The sequence below is a fragment of the Triticum aestivum genome, chromosome 4A, assembly GCF_018294505.1.
Source record: "Triticum aestivum cultivar Chinese Spring chromosome 4A, IWGSC CS RefSeq v2.1, whole genome shotgun sequence".
NCBI classification, from domain to species: domain Eukaryota; kingdom Viridiplantae; phylum Streptophyta; class Magnoliopsida; order Poales; family Poaceae; genus Triticum; species Triticum aestivum.
In genome coordinates, this window is record NC_057803.1 from 554,349,975 (window position 1) to 554,374,816 (window position 24,842).

General features: G+C 43.0%; 1 protein-coding gene across 1 annotated transcript; it reads left to right on the forward strand.

The window, feature by feature from the left end:
* The first annotated feature begins 20,880 nt into the window (after window positions 1–20,880).
* Window positions 20,881–22,016, forward strand: LOC123086913 (dormancy-associated protein 1). The gene is made up of 3 exons (XM_044508745.1): window positions 20,881–21,120; window positions 21,297–21,495; window positions 21,627–22,016. Exons 1-3 carry the CDS (start codon window positions 21,015–21,017, stop codon window positions 21,667–21,669), a joined length of 348 nt encoding a protein of 115 aa, XP_044364680.1. The 5' UTR covers window positions 20,881–21,014; the 3' UTR covers window positions 21,670–22,016.
* The last annotated feature ends 2,826 nt before the right edge of the window (window positions 22,017–24,842 follow it).

A 24,842-nucleotide genomic window follows, 5' to 3' on the forward strand; every position in this document is an offset into this window, starting at 1 on the left:
TGTAAAAATAGGATTTTATAGCGTTGGTTTCAGGGTCTGCAGGGCCACCAGGGAGGGACAACCCACCTGGGCGCGCCAGGAGAGGGGGGCACTCCCTAGTGGGTTGTGCCCACCCAGGTGCCCCTCTCCAGTAGGTCTTGGCTCCAGAAATTCTTATATATTATATAAAGATTCCTCGCAAAGTTTCGTTCCATTCCGAGAACTTTTATTTCTGCACAAAAACAACATCATGGTAGTTCTGCTGAAAACAGCGTCAGTCCGGGATTAGTTTCATTCAAATCATGCAAATTAGAGTCGAAAACAAGAGGAAAAGCGTTAGGAAAAGTAGATACGTCGGAGACGTATCAACTCCCCCAAGATTAAACATTTGCTTGTCCTCAAGCAATTCAGTTGATAAACTGAAAGTGAAAAATAAAAACTTTTATGAACTCTTTTACTCTTGTTTGCACAAATAAGCTTAAATAGCACCCAGGTTTTCAGCCAACATTATAACTTACCATGCCGACAATAACTCTTAAAGATTATATTAACTCATATCACTGACATAATCAGCTAGCGAGCAATAATAAGACATCTCAAAAGTCAACACGTTGTCAAAACAACCATGATATAATATGACAATAGTTGTATCTCGCTAGCCCTTTCAGAGATCGCAAAATATAAATGCAAAGCACCTCCAATGTCCAAGAAGCGACTAAACATTGTAATTCATGGTAGAAAAGATACAATAATGATGCACCCAACATTAGCTACACACAATGCATAAGTCATGATAGCTATGCTCTCAGGTTCTAGCGCTTGCTTTAGAAGGTGATGACACAACATAAAAGTAAATAGATAGTCCCTTCGCAGAGGGAAGCAGTGATGTGCAGAGGTGCTAGAGCTCAAGTTTTTAAAACAGGGATAAATGATATTTTGGGACATGCACCCTTCTCATTTACTGCACGACCATATGTTATCAATATCTCCCATGCTAAACACACTAGTGGCGGTTCCCAAGCAACCAAAAGTAAAGGTTTTGGCTCCATTGGGAATTTTCGTTTGATTATTTGAGGAATTAACTCTTTTTGTATTTTGCAGTTTGGGACCAGGCATCCCTATTACCGCCCTTTTCTCGTGCGATGGCGAGTGAATAAACACTCGACCCAAGCAAAACCCGCTTAGCATGGAAGATACCGACTACCTCATGTCGTTCCATGAACGATCCAATCACACAAAACGAATATTTTTTAGAAGTTTTTAGAGGTGGCACATGCAAATTTACTTAGGACGGCAGGGTAATACCGCATATAGGTAGATATGGTGGACTCATCTGGAATAACTTTGGGTTCACGGTTTTTGATGTACAAGCAGAATCCCCACTTAGTACAGGCAAAGGCTAGCAATTAGATTGAGAAGCGGCCAGCTAGAGAGCAACAACAATCATGATCATGCATTATGCATAAGTAACATTGGACGCTAGCATGAGTATGATATGAACACCATGCACATAAATATCATAGAGGCTATGTTGGTTTTGATTCAACTACATGCATGAACATGCGCCAAGTCAAGCCACTCAAACATTCAGAGGAGGATACCATATCATCATACTACATCACAATCATTTTAACGCAATATTGATATCCAAGATAAATCATTGTCCACTCCCAGCTACTTATGCATGGCATGAGAAACTATAATCTCTAATTGTCATTGCAAACATGTTTGATCATAATGGGCTGAATCATGGATACTAGGTTAAACATATTTACACAAACAGAACAAGTCGAGTTCATACCAGTTTCTCTCTGCCACGGCCAGTTCATCGAATATCGTCATTATTGCCTTTCACTTGCACGACCGAACGATATGAAAATAATAATAGTGCAAGAGTGCCATGGACTAAGCTGGGATCTGCAAAACATTTTATTCAATAGGAGAAGACAAGGTAAAATGGGCTCTTTATTAGTTCAACAATTATTCATCTAAGAGCCACTCAACATTTTCATCGTGGTCTTCTCCTTGGTACAACTCGAATAAAAGAAAAGAAATTCAGAGAAACGCACTGAAATGTTTTTGGAGTTTTTGGTTTTCTTGAAAAAGCAAATAAAAGGAAAAAAGCAAAAACAAGAAAAACTATTTACATGGGAAAGCTCCCAACAAGCAAAAGAAGGACAAGGAATTCTTTTTGGATTTTCTTTTTAATAATACTACTAAGCAAGCATGGAAAGTAAACTAGCTACAACTAATTTTTTTGGTTTTTCTAGAGTTTTTCGAACACACAAGAAGAAAGCAAGAAAAATAAATCTAAACATGGATGATAAAATGAAAAAGTGTGAACACCGACAGGATGAATAAGTGGTCATGAATGTAATGTCGTTGAGAAACACTTACTCCCCCAAGCTTAGGCTTTTGGCCTAAATTGGTAGTCGATCAGAAGTCTGAATGGTAGTAGGGGTACTGAGGATCGGGCATCCACTGATCCCACTGCGGAGGCTCCTCCTCTGCCTCTGCAGCAGCCTGAGCGTTCCGGTAGGTTATGATGTCCGCAGGCATGATCTTATATCCACCCCTGGCAACAGAATCAAACAAAGCAAGAGCAGGCAAAGGAATAATATCACAAGTTTCCATGCTAAAAACCAGGTTATAAGGAATAGGAATATCAGGATAATCTTGTGCAAGAAAATGATGGTGTTCCATGGCTGCACGGTCTAGATAAACCTTGGTCAGACGGTAATCGTGAGGGCCTATCCCAACATTAAAGTGGGCCACCAAGCGAGTAGCTTAAATCCCACCATGGATTTTACCCTGAGATTTATTAAGATGGAGGCGACGAGCCACAATAGCTTCCAAGCTATAAGTGTTGTCGCCCTATAATGCATGACGCAAAACCGCAAGGTCTGCTGAGCCGAGCGCTCCCACCTTATCCCTAGAAAGCAAGCATTTTGCAACGAAAAGTGCAAAGTAATGAACAGAAGGAAAATGCAAGCCAGCGGCGGTGGTAGCTGACACCCCTCTCTCATCTCCCACTGTCAAAGAGCGATAAAAGGCCACAAACCAAGCCGGCCTAGGCTTGGCCAAACTCCCATCATAAGGGATCATGCATATGTTACATAATTCAGTAAGTGGTATCTGATGGTTTTTAGCATATAAATCAAAGCTAACTTCAGGAGAATTATTCCTAGGTAGGAAAGTAAAGCTTTGAACAAAAATGTTTGTGAGGATTTGGTGTTGTTCACACTCATCTGCAATGAAGTCTGTGAGGCCGGCAATCGCAACATATTGCATGAAATCCTGAAGGATTCCAGCCTGTTCCAGGAATGGGGTGTGCGGACATTCACACGGCCGTACCTCCTCCAACCTCCGAGGATGGAGATCACTATCAGATGACTCCCCAATAACAACCTTGGAGTTCTTCTTGGAGCCAAACTTCCTAAAGATATTCAAGATTTTCCTATGAACAAAATTCTGAAATTTATGAGCCCACAAAATTTTCTCAACAAAACTTCACAAAAATGATACCAACTACTCATAGGGATACATAGAGGCCAAAGCAAGCATTCAAACCACTTAGAACACTAAGAATTCAACATGCAAGCTCATCTACAATAGCACCAAGAGTAGCTAATTATTCAAAATATAAACCACAAAAACAAAAACTAATTGGACAAACGGTGGAGTCACATACCAAGCAACAATCCCCCGAAACAGTTTCGGAAACGGAGCTTCGAGCAAAGAGATCGAAATCCGCGGGTTTGAGAGCAAGAACACGGGAGAGAGAGAGAGAGCAATGGAGATTTTTTTCTGGAGGTAGGTGATGATGTGGAATGAAGAGATAAGTGATGGGGCCCACGTGGGGAACACAACCCACCAAGGCGCGCCTGGGGGTCCTGGCGCGCCCAGGTGGGTTGTGCCACCTAGTGCACCTCCCTCTGATGTTATTTGCATCAAAAATTCTTAAATATTCAGAAAAAAATCAAATTAAATTTTCAGGGCATTATGAGAACTTTTATTTTTGGGTCATCTTTTATTGCATGGTAAAATCAGAAAATAGACAAAACATGGGATTTTATTTTATTCAACTAATAAAAACAGAGAATAAAAAGTAGGGACAGAAAGTAGTGCTTACTAAATTCATCAACTTCATACCGTTCAAAAATGATCCATTAATAAGGTTGATCAAGTCTTATTAACAACCACTTTCGATTAGCATGAAACCGAAGAACTTTTGTAAATCACTAGGTTACCTCAATGGGGATATGAATGTCCCCAACAATAAGCATTTCATATTTCTTTTTGACAGTAGGTAGAGGTATTTTAAAACTTCCAATAGTGATTGTCGGAGATTTTTCAATAACATTAATACCATTCACTTGGAATTGTTTCTTCGGAAAGTGCACCGTATGCTCATTACCATTGATATGAAAAGTGACCTTGCTTTTATTGCAATCAATAACAGCCCCTGCAGTATTCAAGAAGGGTCTACCAAGGATAATCGACATGTTGTCGTCCTCGGGCATCTCAAGTATAACAAAGTCAGTCAAAATAGTAACATTACCAACAACAATGGGCACATCCTCACAGATACCGATAGGTATGGCAGTTGCCATTTTCAAAGATATTTCAGTAGGTGTGAGTTTATTCAAATCAAGTCTTTTATATAAAGAGAAAGGCATAACACTAACACCAGCTCCTAAATCACACAAAGTAGTTTTCACATAATTCTTTTTGATAGAGCAAGGTATAGTTGGTATTCCCGGATCTCCAAGTTTTTTAGGTACTCCATCTTTAAAAGTATAATTAGCAAGCATAGTGGAGATTTCAGCTTCCGGTATTTTTCTCTTTTTTGTGATGATGTCTTTCATATACTTTGCATAAGGAGGCATTTTTCAAGATATCAGTCAAGCGAGTACACAAAAAGGCTGGCCTCAACATTTGAGCAAAGCATTCAAAATCTTCATCATCATTCTTTTTAGTTGGCTTAGGTGGAAAAGTCATAGGTTTTTGAACCCACAGTCCTCTTTCTTTACCGTGCTTTCTAGCAATGAAGTCTCTTTTCTCATACCTTTTATTCTTAGGTTGTGGTTTATCAAGATCAATGGGTGGTTCTATCTCAACATCATTGCCTGGTTCTTTATTATTTGGTTGAGATTTTTCATGAAGATCAGCATTATGTTTTTCATTATCATTAGATGAGTGTTCATTACCAGACTGAGTTTCAGCATCAGAGATAGAAACTTCATTATCTATGTCAGGAGATTTCTCTATTTCAGGTTCACTAGGAGCATGCATAGTCCTATCATTTTTCTTTTTCTTTTTCTTTCTAGAAGGACTAGGTGCACTAGTGTTAGCTCTTTGTGAATCTTGTTCAATTCTTTTTGGGTGTCCCTTAGGATAAAGTGGTTCCTGAGTCATTTTACCTCCTCTAGTTGCAACTCTAACAGCAAAGTCATGCATATTATTATTCATTTCATCAAGCAACTCTCTTTGAGATTTAGCAACTTGTTCTAACTGAGTTTGAACCATAGAAGCATGCTTTCCAACACCTCTAACATCATTTGATATTCTAAATAACAAGTCACTCAAGCGAGCAATCATATCAGAATTGTATTTCAATTGTTTCATAACATTTGCATTAAAGTAATCTTGTTTTCTAATATAATTTTCATACTCATAAAGGCATTGGCTAGGATGCATATTGTGAGGGTTGTCATTATCACTGAACTTCATAAGAGAATTTACCTCTACCACCCTAGGAGGTGGTGGTGTATTAAGCCCATGTATTTCTTCAATAGGAGGTAAATTTTTAACATCCTCAGCTTTAATACCTTTTTCCTTCAAAGATTTCTTTGCCTCTTGCATATCTTTAGGACTGAGATATAATATACCCCTCTTCTTCAGAGTGGGTTTAGCTGGTGGTTCAGGAATAGTCCAATCATCATAATTTTTCAATATGTTATTCAATAATTCTTCAGCTTGTACAACAGTTCGTTACCTGAAAACACAACCAGCACAACTATCTAGGAAGTCCCTAGAAGCATCGGTTAGTCCATTATAGAAGATATGAAATATTTCATTTTTCTTAAGAGGATGATCAGGCAAAGCATTAAGTAATTGGCAAAGCCTCCACCAAGCTTGTGGGAGACTCTCTTCTTTAATTTGAACAAAGTTAAATATTTCCTGCAAGGCATCTTGTTTCTTATGAGCAGGGAAATATTTTCCAGAGAAGTAATAAATCATATCCTGGGGACCACGCACACAACCAGGAGCAAGAGTATTGTACCAAGCTTTAGCATCACCCTTTAATGAGAAAGGAAATAATCTGAGAATAAAGTAATAGCGAGTTTTCTCATCATGAGTAAAAAGGGTGGTTATGTCATTCAACTTAGTAAGATGTCCCACAATAGTTTCAGTTTCATAACCATGGAAAGGATCAGATTCAACCAAAGTAATTAACTCTGGGTCGATAGAGAATTCATAATCCTTATCATCAATAAAGATAGGTGAAGTAGCAAACTTAGGATCACATTTCATTCTAGCATTCAGAGATTTTTCCTTATACTTGCATAATAATTTCCCTAGATCATCTCTATCTCTGCAAGCAAGAATATCTCTAGTTGTTTCTTCACTCATAACATAACCTTCCGGTACCTTAGGAAATTCATATCTAGGAGAGCTAGTTCTAGCAGGTGTTTCAGTTTCAAGCTCATCATCAGATTCAACACCATCATGTTGTATTACTCTAGCAATTTGTTTATCAAGAAAATCACCAAGTGGCACATCATCATTAAGCAAGGTACTAGCATCATCATAAGCATTATCCATAGGAGAAGTAGCATCATCGATAACTTGCGATATATCAGAAGTAATAGCATGTGGTGGTGTTGCAAGTTTACTTATAACAGAAGGTGAATCTAAAGCAGAATTGGATGACAGTTCCTTACCTCCCCTCGTCTTTGAGGTAAATATCTTAGTCTTAGCATCCTTCAGATTCTTCATAGTGATAAATTGATAATAATCCCAAGTGACTCAACAAATATAGCTATGCTCCCCGGCAACGGCGCCAGAAAAAGGTCTTGATAACCCACAAGTATAGGGGATCGCAACCGTTTTTGAGGGTAGAGTATTCAACCCAAATTTATAGATTCGACACAAGGGGAGCCAAAGAATATTTGAAGGTATTAGCAGCTGAGTTGTCAATTCAACCATACCCGGAGATTAATTATCTGCAGCAAAGTGATCAGTAGCACAATAGTATGATAGTTTTGATAATAGTAGCAGCAGTAATGGAAACAGTGATAGCAATAGTTTTGTAGCAAGTGTAACAGTGTGATAGCAATAGTAACTTAGCAAGAACAATATAGGATAAATTCGTAGGCATTGGAGCGGTCACTTTGTTGAATGATATTCATCATGAGACAGTTATAACCTAGGGCGATACGACACTAGCTCCAGTTCGTCGATATAATGTAGGCATGTATTCCATAAATAGTCATACGTGCTTATGGAAAGAACTTGCATGACATCTTTTGTCCTACCCTCCCGTGGCAGCGGGGTCCTATTGGAAACTAAGGGATATTAAGGCCTCCTTTAAATAGAGAACCGGAACAAAGCATTAACACATAGTGAATACATGAACTCCTCAAACTACGGTCATCACCGGGACTGGGCCCGGCTATTGTCACTCCGGGGTTGCCAGATCATAACGTGTAGTAGGTGACTATAACTTGCAAGATCGGATCTAGAACATGGATATAATGGTGATAACATAAATGGTTCAGATCTGAAATCATGGCACCCGGCCAAAGTGACAAGCATTAAGCATGGCAAAGTCATAGCAACATAAATCTAAGAACATAGTGGATACCAGGGATCAAGCCCTAACAAAACTAACTCGATTACATGATGAATCTCATCCAACTCCTCACCAACCAACGAGCCTATGAAGGAGTTACTCACTCCCGGTGGGGAGCATCATGGAATTGGCGATGGAGAAGGGTTGGTGATGACGAAGAACGAAGATCCCCCTCTCCAGAGCCCCAAACGGACTCCAGATCTGGCCTCCCGATGAAGAACAGGAGGTGACGGCAGCTCCGTCTCGTGGATCGTGATAATTCTTCACCCCTGATTTTTTTCCTAGAAAATAGGATTTTATAGCGTCGGTTTCAGGGTCTGCGGGGCCACCATGTGGGGACAACCCACCTGGGCTCGCCGGGAGAGGGGGGCGCCCTGGTGGGTTGTGCCCACCCAGTTGCCCCTCTCCTGTAGGTCTTGGCTCCAGAAATTCTTATATATTATATAAAAATTCCTCGCAAAGTTTCGATCCATTCCGAGAACTTTTATTTCTGCACAAAAACAACACCATGGTAGTTTTGCTGAAAACAGCATCAGTCCGGGGTTAGTTACATTCAAATCATGCAAATTAGAGTGCAAAACAAGAGGAAAAGCGTTAGGAAAAGTAGATACGTTGGAGACATATCAACTACTATGTAAGCTAAAAGAAAAATCTTTGAATGCAAGAATGAAATATGATCCTAAGTTTGTTACTTCTCCTATCTTTGTTATTGATAAGGATTATGAATTCTCTGTCGATTCCGAGTTAATTACTTTGGTTGGATCTAATCCTTTTTATGGATATAAAACTGAAACTGTTGTGGCACACCTTACTAAATTGAATGATATAGACACCCTATTTGCTCATGAGGAAAAGATCCGCTACTACTATATTCTTAAGTTGTTTCTGTTCTTGCTAAAGGGTGATGCTAAGATATGGTTTAATACTCTTTCTCCTCATTGTGTGCGTCATCCCCGGGATATGATTTATTACTTCTTTGAAAAATACTTTCCTGCTCATAAGAAACAAACTACCTTACAGGAAATATTTAACTTTGTGGAAATTGAAGAAGAGAATCTCCCTCAAACTTGGGGGAGGGTTGCTACCTCTTGAGCATTGTGTTGGTTTTCCCCGAAGAGGAAGGGATGATGCAGCAACTTAGCGTAAGTATTTCCCTCAGTTTTTGAGAACCAAGGTATCAATCCAGTAGGAGGCTACGTGTGAGTCCCTCGTACCTGCACAAAACAAATAAATCCTCGCAACCAATGCGATAAGGGGTTGTCAATCCCTACATGGCCACTTACGAGAGTGAGATCTGATAGATATGATAAGATAATATTTTTGGTATTTTTATGATAAAGATGCAAGGTAAAATAAAAGCAAAGTAAAAGCAAAGGAAATACCTAAGTATTGGAGGATTAATATGATGAAGATAGACCAGGGGGCCATAGGTTTCACTAGTGGCTTCTCTCAAGAGCATAGGTATTCTACGATGGGTGAACAAATTACTATTGAGCAATTGACAGAATTGAGCATAGTTATGAGAATATCTAGGTATGATCATGTATATAGGCATCACGTTCGAGACAAGTAGACCGACTCCTGCCTGCATCTACTACTATTACTCCACTCATCGACCGCTATCCAGCATGCATCTAGAGTATTAAGTTCATAAAAACAGAGTAACGCCTTAAGCAAGATGACATGATGTAGAGGGATAAACTCATGCAATATGATGAAAACCCCATCTTGTTATCCTCGATCACAATAATACAATACGTGCCTTGCTGCCCCTACTGTCACTAGGAAAGGACACCGCAAGATTGAACCCAAAGCTAAGCACTTCTCCCATTGCAAGAAAGATCAATCTTGTAGGCCAAACCAAACTGATAATTCGAAGAGACTTGCAAAGATAACCAATCATACATAAAAGAATTCAAAGAAGATTCAAATATTGCTCATAGATAGACTTGATCATAAACCCACAATTCATCGATCTCAACAAACACACCGCAAAAGGAAGATTACATCGAATAGTTCTCCACAAGAGAGGGGGAGAACATTGTATTGAGATCCAAAAAGAGAGAAGAAGCCATCTAGCTAATAACTATGGACCCGTAGGTCTGAAGTGAAATACTCACACTTCATCGGAGGGGCTATGGTGTTGATGTAGAAGCCCTCCGTGATGGATACCCCCTCCGGCGGAGCTCCGGAACAGGCCCCAGATGGGATCTCATGGATACAGAAAGTTGTGGCGCTGGAATTAGGGTTTTTGCTCCATTTGATATTCCTTTTCTTCGAAACCCTGAAATAGGCAAAAAAGCAGCAATTCTGGGTTGGGCCTCCGATTAATAGGTTAGTCCCAAAAATAATATAAAAGTGGATAATAAAGCCCAATAATGTCCAAAATAGTAGATAATATAGCATGGAGCAATAAAAAATTATAGATACGTTGGAGACGTATCAAGGGTTCAACAATTACTTAATGCTTTGCCTAATCATGCTCTTAAGAAATACTTGATATCTTTTATAATGGACTAACAAATGCTTCTAGGGACTACCTAGATAGTTGTGTTGGTTGTGTTTCCAGGGAAAGAACTGTTGAGCAGGCTGAAGAACCATTGAATAATATACTGAGAAATGATAATGATTGGACACTTCCTGAACCACCACCTAAACCAACACCAAAGAAGAGAGGTATTCTATTCCTTAGTCCCGAAGATATGCAAGAGGCAAAGAAATCTATGAAAGAAAAGGGTATTAAAGCTGAAAATGTTAAGAATTTACCACCTATTGAAGAAATACATGGTCTTGACACCCCAACACAAGTAGTAGAGGTAAATTCTCTTATAAGATTTTATCAAGGTGATGCCGCCTATAATAAATCTGCTAACCAGTGCTTGGATGAATTTGATAACTACATTGTTAAGCAAGAACATTTATTATGTATGTTAAAAAACAATTGAAACGCAATGCTTTCATGATTGATCGTTTGAGTGACTTGATGTTTAGAATTGCTAATGATGTTAGGGGTCTAGGTAAACATGCTTCCATGGTTCAAACTCAGCTAGAACAAGTTGCTAAGTCACAAATTGATTTTCTTAAGGAGATCGATAAAAATATGAATGATCATGCTATTAGAGTTATGACTAGAGTTAAAATGACCCAGGAACCACTTTATCCTGAAGGTTATCCTAAAAGAATTGAGCAAGATTCTGAGAGAATTAATGTTGATACACCTAGTTCATCTAAGAAGAAAATGAAAAAGAAAAATGATAGGACTTTGCATGCTTCTAATGAACTTGAGGTAGAGAAGCCTTATGAGAATAGTAATGATGTTTCTGTTTCTAATGTTGAGACACAATTTGGTGATGAACATACACCCAGTGATAATGATAATGATGCTCATGTATATGCTCAACCAGATAATGATGTAGAAATAGAGCCAGCTGTTGATCTTGATAACCCAACTCCCAAGAACAAAGGATATGATAAAAGTGATTTCGTTGCTCATGATATTTTTAGTGGGTTCATGATATTTAAACCACTTATATTTAGGAAGATCAACATGAGCGGAAAAAGATTTACAAAAATTAACTACTATCTCCGAATCAAGTCCATATTTTGCACTATGCTCATGAAAAACATTTGTTTCTACAAAAGACTTAATGCAATCATATTCAAGCTTTGTACCTGACTCTTTACCTTTGTCGACCTCCCAATCTTCAGATTTGTGTTTAATTATGTTAGTTAGATCCCATTTGAATTCAATATGCCTATTTGAGAAAGAACTCATAGAAGAAGCATCAAGCATTTTTTTATTGCGAAGAGAAAGCCTAGCATAAAAGTTTTAAACAATAACATCTCTCGAGAGCTCATGATTGGGGCATTTGAGCATTAAGTCCTTAAGCCTCCCCCAAGCTTGAGTGATACTTTCTCCTTCACGCGGCCAAAAATTATGGATATAATTCCTATCATAATGAACCAAATGCATAGGATAAAATTTCTGATGGAATTCCTGCTTCATTCAGTTCCAGTCTCATGAATCTGAATCATCCAATAGCCTATACCATGCTAATGCTTTCCCCTTGAAAGGTAAAGGAATAACTTATTTTTAACTTCATCCCTTGATAATCCCGCGAGCTTATTAATCCACATACTTCATCAATAAAAAGTAAGTGCATATCAGGGTGTATTGTTCAATCTCCTGCATAGGGATTAGCATGCAATATTTCCATAATACAAGAGGAATTTCATAAGAAATACTTTTAGTAGGAGGAGGCTCCTCTCTTATGAATTGTGCTCAAGGTGAAGATACCCTGAACAAACCTCTCAAAGGATCATCTTCCATAGTAGCAAGTGTAGATAAAATTCAGCACGTATAATAAATGATTCCTTACCAAATTCCACTTCCCAAGAGCACTCCTCGGCAACGGCGTAAAAAAGAGACTTAATGACCCACAAATATAGAGGATCATTAGTAGTCCTTTTGATAAGTAAGAGAGTCGAACCCAACGAGGAGCAGAAGGAATTGATAGGTGGTTTTCACCAAGGTGTTCTTTGCAAGTGATCTAAGATCATTTTGATACATATAGATAGAAAGATAAGTGGCAACAAGTAACAAGTAAAAAAAAGTGGCAAGGTGCAAAAGGTGGCCCAATCCTTAATTATGCTAAGGACAAACCGGTGGTACTTATTATAGTGATTAAAACACTCTTGAGGACACACGGGAATTATCGAGTTACTTTCACCATGATTCATCGACTTACGTTCAGTTCCTTGATAGGTTGTTATATGGGTGGACCAGAGCTAAGGTACTGTTCTTACTTGAACAAACACCTACTTATGATTATACCCTCCATGAAAGCATCCGCCAATACAAAAGAAGTAATTAAGATAAATCTAACCATAACATTAAACATGTGGATCCAAAACAGCCCCACACGAAACAATTCATAAATCGGGGTTTCGGTTTCAGTCACTCCCGCAACGCATCATCTACAAAATAATTCCACGATGCCTTCCCCTAGGCCCAAAGATGGTGAAGTCTCATGTAGTCGACGTTCACATAACGCCACTAGAGGAAGAACAACACAACATATTATCAAAACATTGAACGATGATAAACTTCACATGATTATTAATAACAAGACTTCTCCCATGTCCTCAAGAACAAACAGAGCTACTCAAAGCTCATAATATTGATCATGTCAGTAGGTATAAATATGCAATCAATAATCTGAGCATAAAGATCTTCCACCAAATAAATCAACTAGCATCAACTACAACATGTAATCAACACTACTGCACCCCGAGGTACCAATCTGATATTTGATACAAAGATTGAGCACAAGAGATGAACTAGAGTTTGGACGTGAGATGGTGTTATAAAGATGTTGATGAAGATGGACCCTCTCACGGTTAGAGGAATATTGGAAATAACGACGCTTCAATTCCCCCCTCTCGTAGGGAAGGTTCTCTTGTAGAATCGCTCCGTCAAAGAGCAAAAGTGCTCCGCCTCTATTTCCTTCTCGAGACGGCATCGGCTGGTTCCGAAAGTCTTCTCTTTTTCTATGGTAAATGGATCCATATAGGGGATGGACATCAAGAGTGGACCTATCTGGGCCCCACAAGCCTTGGTGGCATCACTACTAGGGAAAACCTTATACACAGAAATTTAGCAACAGCGCGGGTTTAAAAAGGGCGCTAGTGCTAGATAGTAGTAGCGGTTCAGAATAAACCGCGTTGCAGATACGATCCTAGCAGTAGCGCGTGTGCCCGTAAAAGCGCTACTACTAATATTCCCATTGCTGGAACGATCGGCTACGCATAGCAGTAGCGGCCTTGCAGGAAGCGCGCTACCACTAGGGCATGAGTAGCAGCACGTTTCCCTGTAACAGCGCTACTGCTATTGGAAATAAAATAAAATAAAAAACAAATAGAAAAGTAAATGAAAATAAAAGAAACAGAAAAAGGAGAAAGAAAAAAATAAAATGTAAAGCAAAATAAATGAAAAAGCGAAAAAACAGAGAAAGGCTTAGCTATAGCGTGTGTTAGTAAGAGGCGTTGTAGCTAACGCAGCTGCAGCGCGTCTCCGGGACCCCCGCTATAGAAACAGAAAAGGAAATAAAAAGGAGAGAAAATTACATATGTATAGCAGTAACGCGTTTTGGGAAAAGCGCTATAGCTACCTTAGCTATAGCGCGTTCTGTGAAACGCTCTAGCGCTAGTTTTGACTTAACCAAAAAACCGTCCCCCCCCCCCCGGCCACCACTTGCCCCCCAAATCTCTCGACCCACCCCACCGCCGTCTCCCCGATTCACCGTCGCCCCACTTCGTCGCCGTCTCCTGCCGACGTCGACGCCCCCGGAGCCACCAGAGCCGTGCGCCGTCGACGCCACCGGAGCCGCCCCCAATGCCACGGAGCCGCGCGGCCTCATCAACGCCACCGGAGCCGCCGTCGACACCATCGGATCCTCCCTCGCCACAACCGCCTCCCTCGCCGTCATCGGAGACGCCCTTGCCTCCCTCGCCACCACTGCCTCCCTAGCCACCACCGGAGCCATCCTCTGTAAGCCCCCACCCCTCCTCTCTCTCTCATGCATAGGTTAGCTAGTTTAATTATGTTAATTATCTAGGTTAGGGCAAAAATTTAGTTAGGGATTTGACAGAGAAGTAGTTAGGTTAACTAGTTGAATTAGGTTAATTACCTAGGTTAGTGCAAAAATTTAGTTAGGGCTTTGACAAAGAACTAGTCAGGTTAACAAGTTTAATTAGGTTAATTATCTAGGTTATTTAGGCAAGTTTTATTTTAAAGATGATCCCTTCCTAGACTTTTATTGTTGATTATATCTTTTCATTGAAGTGGTCATGTTGTTTGTGCCCAAGTGGCTTTGTTGTTTGAATGAAGCTGAGTGGCCTATATATGTTTTGCCGGAATGTTGATTCATTTCTTTTCCGGCAAATTTCAGGTTCTTGATTTGTCCACTTTTTAGCAAAGGTCATGCCGAAATTTTTCATGAATTTCGGCATGACTTGTGCTACAAACTAGGACATATCAAGTGCCCGTGATTTGCCGCACCAGGAAGGAGTCAACATTCCTGCAAAACAATAGGCCTTTTTTATGTCATTATTCATTTTATTAGGTCTAGAATTAATTGACTAGATTTAATCATAGGAAACATGGCTAGCAACGATGAAGGACAGGGTTCTGGTGATTGCGACGACGCCTACCAGGCGGCAGACGAATTTTTTAGCCTTACCGATGATCAACCGATGTTATTGCTGGGCCCACCGGTGGCATCGGGGACTGAGACTGACACGCAGACTGGTGCTGAAACTGAGACCGGCGCTCAGACTCAGACCGGCATCGAGACCGGCGCTGAGACTGAGACCGGCGCTGCCTCGGGGAGCGGAGCCGGTGTAGAACCGAAAGCAAAGAGGCAACGAGTTCCTAATAAACTCAGGACTACTAGAGTGGTGGTCACGGAGGTGGACGACGGCAATTTTGAGCCAACGGCGCCCGAGGAAGCGCGTCGATGCTACGGCAATCAAATAGGCTGCATCGTACGGACAACCGCCACCATCAATGATGAGAAACTACAGAAGATAGAAAATATGAGGAGCTCCCTCCTAAAGAAGTTTCACCGGATATTCTTGTTCCCGGGCCGGAATGAGAAGGATTATAAAGATCCAGATGAGGACCCGGCAATGAAGAAGATAAACAAACACGCCATGACCAAGTTTAGCGACGCGTTGGCCGCCTGGAAAAATCGAGTGAAAGCAAGGATCATCGACAAGAAGGAACCCTACTCCGAGATTGTAAAGGATAATCCGACAATCACGGAAGAGTAGTTTAAAATATTCAAGGAGGCTTGCGAGGCCGAAGATGCCAAAAAAAATTCTAAGTACATGAAGGGGCTTCAAGAGAGGAACATTGGGAGCCACCACCTCGGAAGCCGTGGTTACGGCGGAAAGAGGTCCAAATGGGCCAAGGAGGATGCGGAAGCCGCGAGTCTGGGCATCCCAGACCCCTTGGCGGAGTTCACCGTCCCGCAGGAGCGTGACGTCCTCAGGGCCCGGCACCGTTGGGACCCAGTGAAAAAGGTTTACGAGACAACACCGGTCATTACGGAGTTCATGAGACTGCTGGTAATTTAAGTTTCTGATCAATTCGACTGCACACGTTAGTCATATTTGTAAATGATCGTTGTGCCTTTTGCAGACAGAGCAGCACAGGATTGCGGTCGAAAGCGACTCGCCGTCTGAGGCATTGGCGAGGCCCAAGTGGGATACTCCATTCAACCGGGTGTTGAACATATCGAAACAACAACCGGTGGATACTCGACCGTCGTATGGACACGTGCACGGTGTCGGAGACGGCGCCACGTGGAAGAAGTACTACCGTGAGACCATGGAGGAGAGAAAGGAAAGACGGAGGTTAAATGAAGAAAACATCGACAAGAGGGTTGAGATTGCGGTTGAGAAGAAATCAACTGAGACAGTCGCAACAGCGGTAGCTGCCGCAAAACAGGTGGCTTTAGATATTTCTACTACCTTGGTTCCGGCCGTTTTCAATTGGACCAGGCAAAATCCAAAAAAAGATGCAGCGGACTTTCCCTTGCTGACTTCTTGGCAGGGAGCAGCTCGACTAGCGTTGCACCAGCACCTGCAGCTGCACCTGCTCCCGCACTGGCTCCCGCACCGGCTCCCGCACCGGACGTGCTAGGCGGTGCTTCGTCTTTGGCTAAGCTCGACGCCCTCACGGTATTTGTCACACCGGCCCCCTTCAATATAAATGTATAATCTCCCGTTTTCGTTGCCTTTCGGATGTCTCACGTCACAGACTTTTCTTTGCAGGCCGACAAAACCCCGTGCACCATATTGTACACCATCGGCGAACAGAAGGTGGACGTGGGGAAGGCGACGATAATGGAGCCGAAGGAACCATTGTTCCACAGCCAGCCGATCCCCCCGAACGTCTTCAAGGTTTCCGTGGCCAGTGTCAAACCGGGCCACGAGAATTTGCCTCCTCCAGTACTACTGGGGGATGACGACGAGACACCGCGGCGGCTTGGTGATTGTTGCAATGCTGGGTGGGTCCTATTGTGGCAAAAGAGTCTGCTTCGTCTGGAGGCGGCCGGGAGCACACCCACGAGCATGCAGCCTCAGCAAGGTATGAACATCAACACCCCACCTACCCAATTACCGTCCGGTGTCGGGTTGGGTGATAGCGGACAGGGTAAGGAGGAGGCTCCATTAGTCGCTGATGACGTCGCCATGGATGAGGATGAGGACGACGATGGCGCTGCTGAACAGTATGTCTATACTGGCGCCTACTCAGGGTTTGAGCGTCATGAGTCGGTGCCTGAATTGCCGTCTCAACATATTATGGACGACCTTCCGGTAGTAAAGAAGTTTAGGAAGAGAGCGAGGAAAGGCAAAAAAGTTGTTTCTGTGATCCAGCCGCCTCAGCAGCCTCGGCTTCAGGACCGTATAGATATCCCCGGTGCGGATAAATGGCATATCCCCGGTCAACCAATCCTACCTGCAACAGCGCTATGGGCCAGATTCGGTGATCTAAAGAGACTTCATGACGATGTGCTACGGGTAGAGAAAGACCTCATCGCCTCGAAAGATCCAGGATACCCACTCTACGTGGTTAACGTTCCGCGGCAAATGTCGTACGTCGACAGCTTCCCCGCGGATAAGTTCTTCCTCCGATTCGATTACATATTCGACATGTTTCACGTGAAGAAGCTGGATTTTACGTTTGTCCGCCTTTATGCCTTGCACATGAACTACATCATCGGGGTTGAGCAGATATCTCATATCTGTGTCGCTGACCCATACTACATGCACGAGGGCTTCTTGGGAGTCTGCGCAAATCACCGTGAATACGCGAGGGATTACATCGTCAATTTCATGCTCACCAATAAGGACAAGGAGGCGATTCTCGTGCCTTATCATCCCGTGTAAGTCATCCACGCTGCTATCCTTCCTTCGATTTCAATCATTCATTTGCACGGTGGAGGCTAATTAATTTGAGGACTTATTTTGCGCAGCGGCGGGCGCGCCGTCCTCATCATCCTCTACCCCGATTCTCCCACGCTCTTTACTTGGACTCGTCGAAGAACATTCACAAAAAGGATTACACCCACATCAAGGATGTTCTCGACAGTGCTATGTTTTACTACCAAGCAAGGGGTGGAGAGGTCAGGGACAAGAAGAGAAGGGGCGGCAGGGTCGCCTTCGGCCATAAGACCGACTTCTGCTGCATCCAGCAACCGAACGATTCTCTTAATGATGGATTCTATGTCCTACACCACATGCTGGAGTACAGACGGGATCACCAGAACCTTCGCATGTCACCTAGATCCGGTGATGCCCATATTCTGCAATGGGCAAAGGACATAGGAAATATTGAGGATCATCGACTTCGAGCTGAGTTCTATAACATCCAGTGCGAACTCGCCCAAATCATCATGAAGGAGGTCGTCGGAAAAACAGGGATGTTCTACGGAGAAGGACAAATGTCGCGCGAAGACGTCCGAACATGGATAGCCTCTCAGCGTCTCGACCTGAAGCCTTTCACTAGGCTCGGGGACTATCTCCCTGACTTGGATGGATGGAACGACATGTTGGAGTGATTGTCCATATATGACAATGTGTCCGTTTAGTCTATACTTTCTGTATGACAAAACTTTGAGTTATGCACGGTGAAACTTTATTTGTGATGTAATTAAACCGTCCTCCTCCTCGACTAGCGAAAATCACTCTAGTTAGGGCATTTTGGGGTACGATGAACTTTGTTATTTATGCTTATGATATGTTGTTTTTTATTTTTGCCAAGTTTGTCTCTTTCTGTTGCTCAACTATATATGTTGCATATCATCGACTCATGTGATGATGCAGGTGCATAGATCATAGATGGCGAAGAAGTGCTATGCCAGGAGTATATATACGACAAGTGGCCGGAGTGTCAGGCCCTTCCGAGCGACAGGCAGTAGTTAGTTTAGAGGTTCACGCTAATGCGAAAGAGGGATACGAACTCATGTTCTCAAAGTGATAGCTCTTCTCGCGTATATCATTGTTTAGATGGATGACGATGTATTTGCATATCATTCGAGACTTGTATCGCTATTTTCGAGATGATGACGAGAGACCACTTTGTGTTGGATGATGATTATGATGATAACATGATTTGATGAGACTAATTGTATGTATATGCTATGATTACATTTGTATGTGTATGATATGCTAAAGATTATTGTATAAAGCCTATTCAAATACAAAACAAATACAAAACAAACATGCAGGAAAAGAACTAATAAATAAACTAGTAGTAGCGAGGGGGGAAATTTAGCAGTAGCGCCGCATTGTCAGTAGCGCATCCCAGCAAACAGCGCTGCAGATAATATTAGTAGCGCCATTTCCCAAAGAGCGCTGCAGCTATTCATGTATAGCAGTAGCGTGGGACAACCGGCGCTACTGCTATACGTTAGCTGTAGCGCCTTATTAGTAGCGCCGGTGCCCGCGCTACTGAGAGGCCCAAAACCCTCGCTGCTGGTAGGTTTTTCCCTAGTAGTGCATGGCCTGGGGGTGGCCGCGTCCCCAGGGCTTGTGGGCCCATTGAGGCTCTTCTCCGATACTTCTTTCTTCTAATACTTTGTATGTATCCCAAAATAAATCTCTGTAAAATTCTTTATTTTGAGCCCCGGAGAATTGCTATCTCCGTAGTAGCTTTTCCAGATCAGAATTCCAGCTGCCCGCAATCCCTCCCTTTTGATGTATCTTGCATTCTGAGAGAGAAAAAGCATTAGAATTGCATCATAATATAAAATATAACTTCACAATAAGATAAATAGCAGTAGGGAATCATAATGCAAAATGGATGTATCGGCGCCCCGCCGCCACGACCACGAAGTCGGCACACATGCGAGCGTTGCCGACAACAAAGAAGAGTAGAGCATGGGAAGTCGCTGGCGCTCAGGTCCCAGGAAGGCCACGACCCCCCCCCCCCCCCCCTTGAAGTCAAGCTTGGTGGGCTCAAACATCGTTGGCTGATTAGCTGTTTGGCGGCGATGTCGAGGCTGGTAGCTTCATTTCCCGGGGCTCACGGCGGCGGAAAATGAGGCGGGGCTTCATTTTCTGGGGCTCATGGCTGGCCGGAGATGGGAATGGTCACCGGCGGTCATTTTAGGCTAGGTCTAGAGTATGGTCTAGTTGAAATATGTCTAAATGTAATGATTTTACTCCGTTTAAATGGGAAGTATCCGGTTCTATGTAAAAATTATCCAATGAGTATGAATGAATATCGTCCGGTTTATTTGAGTTTGCATCAAAATTGTTCAGTTTTCGTTAAAATTCGTTTGAAATGTAACCGGATAGATGCATATAGCTTTAAATGGCCGGCTCTTGTGTCCGTGGACTCGTCCCCCAGTTTGTGAACGGACACGGGAGATAATTTGAAGATGCACTAATCCGCTCGGTTGCATAATGCAGTATATGATAAGCTGTCACTTTTAGCCACACTTGGTTAGATATTTAGGAGAATGCATGTCACATTCCAGATGGTTTTCATACGAAGACACAAGGCCGGTGCATCTACAGCGACTTCGCCGTAGTTAAACTCTGGATCTCAATCTTTTGTACGAGTTGCGTCGACGTGTGTCGTTGGTGATCTGTCCATTCTCATTACACCTTTTTTAAATATATTTCCCACCATCGCGTGTCCCACTGCCACATCGTGCTGCCCGTAAGTCAGGTTTAGATATTTTCGCTCCATATAATCCAACCGAGCAGTGGGGCCAGTCCGCTGCATCCTTATCCGGCACGACTGTCCAAAGCGGGGCTCGTCATCCAATCTTATCACCCCAAGCGCTGGTTCGGCTCACCGTCCGGTCAAAACAAGCTAACCTCATCGCCACTGACATTTCTAGAGGCCACGCCACACCCCGGTCCGATCCTTCGTTTGCTAGTACACTGTGTTGGACACTAGCCGTAGGTGTACAGGTGCCCGTGTGTGATCTAGAGCGGTAACGCAACCCGACGGTGACCGCATCCCCGTCCCTGCATGATTTAAGTGTCCCCCAGTCTCACCTAACTCAGTCGGCCAGTGCACTTGATCTTATCGGTGGTAGTGCTACAAGCGAGTGACACTAGTTCTTGCACCGATCAGATCCAACTTCTGCACAGGATGCTGGACAAGCTGTGGGACGACGTGGTGGCCGGGCCTCGCCCGGAGACGGGCCTCGACAAGCTCCGCCGGGCCGCCGCCACCCAACCCCTCGCCATCAACACAGGTACAGTTTATATACGTTAGTCCAGAGGTACCGACATGGCCTGAAACTGTTGAGAAGAACGTAAGAACTAGCACGAGTAGTTTTCAGAAGAAGATTTGATGCTTAACCGGAGGATCTGTTGGGTTTATTATTGTGTGAACTGACGGCGGTTTACATGGATGTTGGTGGAGGTGCAGCTGCAGGGGAGGCGATTAAGCAGTCGCCGTCGATGCCGACGACCCCGACCACGCCGGTGACGCCGTCGTCGTCCACGCCGCCGCGCGGCGGCAGCGTGTGGCGGAGCGTTTTCCACCCCGGGAGCAACCTGGCCACCAAGAGCCTCGGCGCCAACCTCTTCGACCGCCCGCAGCCCAACTCCCCCACCGTCTACGACTGGTACGTACGCTAGCTCATGATCTATATATCTCACGGTACAAAATCAGTTTTAGTAACACGATCTACTGGGAACTTTAAACGGGTGAACATGGCAAATGATAATAACGCTGCCACGTACGTTTGATGTCCAGGCTTTACAGCGACGAGACGAGGACAAGGAGCAACCACCGCTAAATAAGAGCCGTCGGCCAGAGAACTGAAGGCAGGGTGCTCAACAACTTGTGCGACGCCGCCATGTTTGCTGCTCTTTTGGTTATCTAATCCTGCGTAGCGTACGTTGCTGTCCGAGGCTGCATGTGGTTTGTCTTCAGCTTCGTACTACTGTCTACTAGTGCTTGTAACTTTATTTTCTTGGCTCGGTATGCTCGCTGCATGCTAGCGAGTGATGGGTGTATGTGTGTGCTCTGTGTAAGCTCCATGCGTGTGTAAATTCTCTCGTGTGTGTGGTGTGGTCTTCTCAATGTTTAACCACCTATGGTAAAGACAATAACAGCCTCAGAGCAAGTTTTCCTTTTTTTTTCTCTGATATGTTTTTCTTAGACAATAACACCCTAAGATATTTATTATCAAGGAAAACAATAGGTAGTACAATGAACGAAAAACTGAACTAGACGCAGAACGGTTAACAAGGATAAAAAATCATTGAAAATTATACTAGCCTTGTTCTTTTTCTGCTGTCCGTTGGAGATTAAACATTACATTGGACAATATTTTTTGAGAGTACGTCTAGACGTATCATATATTTTTATAGAAAACTGAAATATCATATTTTTATAAAAGGCATTTATAGAAAACTGAAATACCATATTTTTATAAAAGACAAAAATCAATTACAAGAGACTACGACTTTTATAGAAGGCATAAATCAATTACAAGACTTCAACTTGCTGCAAACAACAAGTGTAGTTGAAACTTGGCATTCCATCGCAATAATTACAAACAAACGAAAAAGGTCCTGCCTTATGCTAATCATCTAGCTGCGTCACAACAAAAGTAGGTCGCCTCGAAGAGCAATAAATCCACCCAAAATCCCTTACCAACGCACTACCACTATTACTACTAGGAAAATGCTTATAGATAGAATTTTATCAGTAGTGTTTGTTATAGACCCCACACTACTGATAATTACCAGTAGTGTTTGTTATAAAACACGCTACTGGTATAACATAGTAGCGTTTTTGAAGGCCACCCTACTGGTAAGTTTGCCACAACACATCATTCGACAAAGAAATATTAGTAGCGTTTGTAGTCTAACCAGTGCTACTGTTAAGAAAGTAGTTGTAGCGCCTGTGCACCTAGACGCGCTACTGCTATTTTTTCTATAGGTAACTTATACCAATAGCATTGTTTTTGTACAAGTGCTATAGTTAGTTTTACGTACCAGTAGATATTTTGCTGGCACTCATAGCAGTAGCATGCTTTGGCACCCCGCACTACTGCTATGGTCGCCAGCCACCTACCACCTTTCCCCTCATTCCTCCCCTTTCTTCTTCCTCTCCCTCTTCCTTTCTCCCTCTTTCATCTTGCTTGTTCCTTTCAATGCTCTCCCTCCACCACCCCTCCATTAGAGCCCTTCCTCCCCGTCTTCTTTGCCCTCCACCACCCCCTCTTCTTTGTGCCCTCCACCACCACCCCCTCCATTAATGCCCTCCCTCCCCCTCTTCTTTGCCATCCACCCCCTCCATTAATGCCCTCCCTCCCCCTCTTCTTTGCCCTCCACCCCCTTCCATTAATGCCTCCCCTCTTCTCTCCCTCTCCTCTCCCACTATCTCCCTAGCTAGCTCTCTCTCTCTCCCTAGCTAGCTAGCTAGTTAGAGCTATATATCTAGAGCTACTAGGTAATTAAGAAGAAAGGTGCTTGATATCCCTCTCAACACATAGGTGAGCAAAAAAAGATGTTTGTGTGGATAGGACTGCAACTATATATATGGGCGATATGAGAATATATATACCGAATTGTGTGTGACATAATTTGAGTTGCCTACATTGTGTATTTGATGAAATAATGTGGGTGACATGAGTTGCCTATGTTTTGCCGAAATGATGATTCAATTCCGTTCCGGTGAATTTCGGGCAAACTCAATACGTCCTATGTTTAGGGAAGTTCATGCCGAATTTTTGTATGAATTTGATCCATGCATGCATATATACGTGGTTATAATATTTGCTCCACGCGCAGGTGATCATGAAGGTCAATGGAAGGATGGTGGAAAGATACTGGCAATCCACTATGGACGACATGTATGAAAAAAGACTGAAGGATGTTTTATGTCCGTGTCAAAAATGCAAAGGAATAGTCAGGCTCGACCCCTTTGAGGGTGGCACATTCAAGGCACACCTGCTCATGCATGACCATACTCGGTGGATAAGTGAAGATGATGATGATGAGGATGTCGACGGGGTAGGAAATAACGACATGGGGCCACCAGACGAAGAGATGCCCGATTATGTGCCCGAAGAGGAAGACAACCTCGGAAATGTCGATGGCGAAGAGGCAGTTCAAGGCGGAGAAGACGCGGACACGCCACCGTCTTCGTCGCTACTAAGTTCAGCCATGCGGGACCCTCATTTTCGAGACCTGCTTCGCAAGAAGACGACTGGCGACAGAGCTGCTTCTAGAGAGGAGGCCAAACTGGCGCAACTGGAGGTAGACTCGATGACTCCTTTGTATGATGGTTGCGATCCCGAAGTGACCCGCTTGAGTTTCACACTAGAACTTCTAAAGACGAAGGCAAAAAACAAATGGACAGATACAAGCCTGGATGAGCTTCTGAAGTATCTAAAGAAGGTTCTTCCCGCGGGAAGCCTGTGTCCTACTAGTGTCGAGGAGGCAAACAAAATCGTGTGCCCTCTTGATCTGCCACACATTAGATATCACACATGCATCAATGATTGCATCATATATCGGAACGAGCACGCGGAAAAAACCATCTGTCCAAAGTGCAATGTTTCACAATATAAAAAGGCTGGAAAGAAAGCTCCATAGAAAGTTGTATGGTACTTTCCGATCACTCCGCGTCTACAGCGGTATTTCGTAGATCCTAATTAAGGAAGCAAAGCTTATGCGCTGGCACGCGGAGAGGGTGAAGCCAGATGACGGAGATGAGCCGAAGCTGAGACACCTCGCAGATGCTAGCAAGTGGAGAGCATTAAATGCTGAATTTGATTTTTTTAACAAATGATCCAAGGAACGTCGTGCTTGGCGCTAGTAGTGATGGCATGAATCCATTTGGCAACCAGAACACCAATCGTAGCACATGGCCCGTGTTTGTATGGATGTACAACCTCCCCCCGGTTGTGCATGGAGGAAAAATACATACACATGGCTATGCTTATTCAAGGGCCGA

Coding starts and splice junctions, on each gene's coding strand:
- LOC123086913 (XM_044508745.1), top strand. CDS start 21,015: ATGCTGGACAAGCTGTGGGACGACGTGGTGGCCGGGCCTCGCCCGGAG. Junction 21,121..21,296: donor ACCCCTCGCCATCAACACAG/GTACAGTTTATA, acceptor GTGGAGGTGCAG/CTGCAGGGGAGGCGATTAAG. Junction 21,496..21,626: donor TCCCCCACCGTCTACGACTG/GTACGTACGCTA, acceptor TTTGATGTCCAG/GCTTTACAGCGACGAGACGA.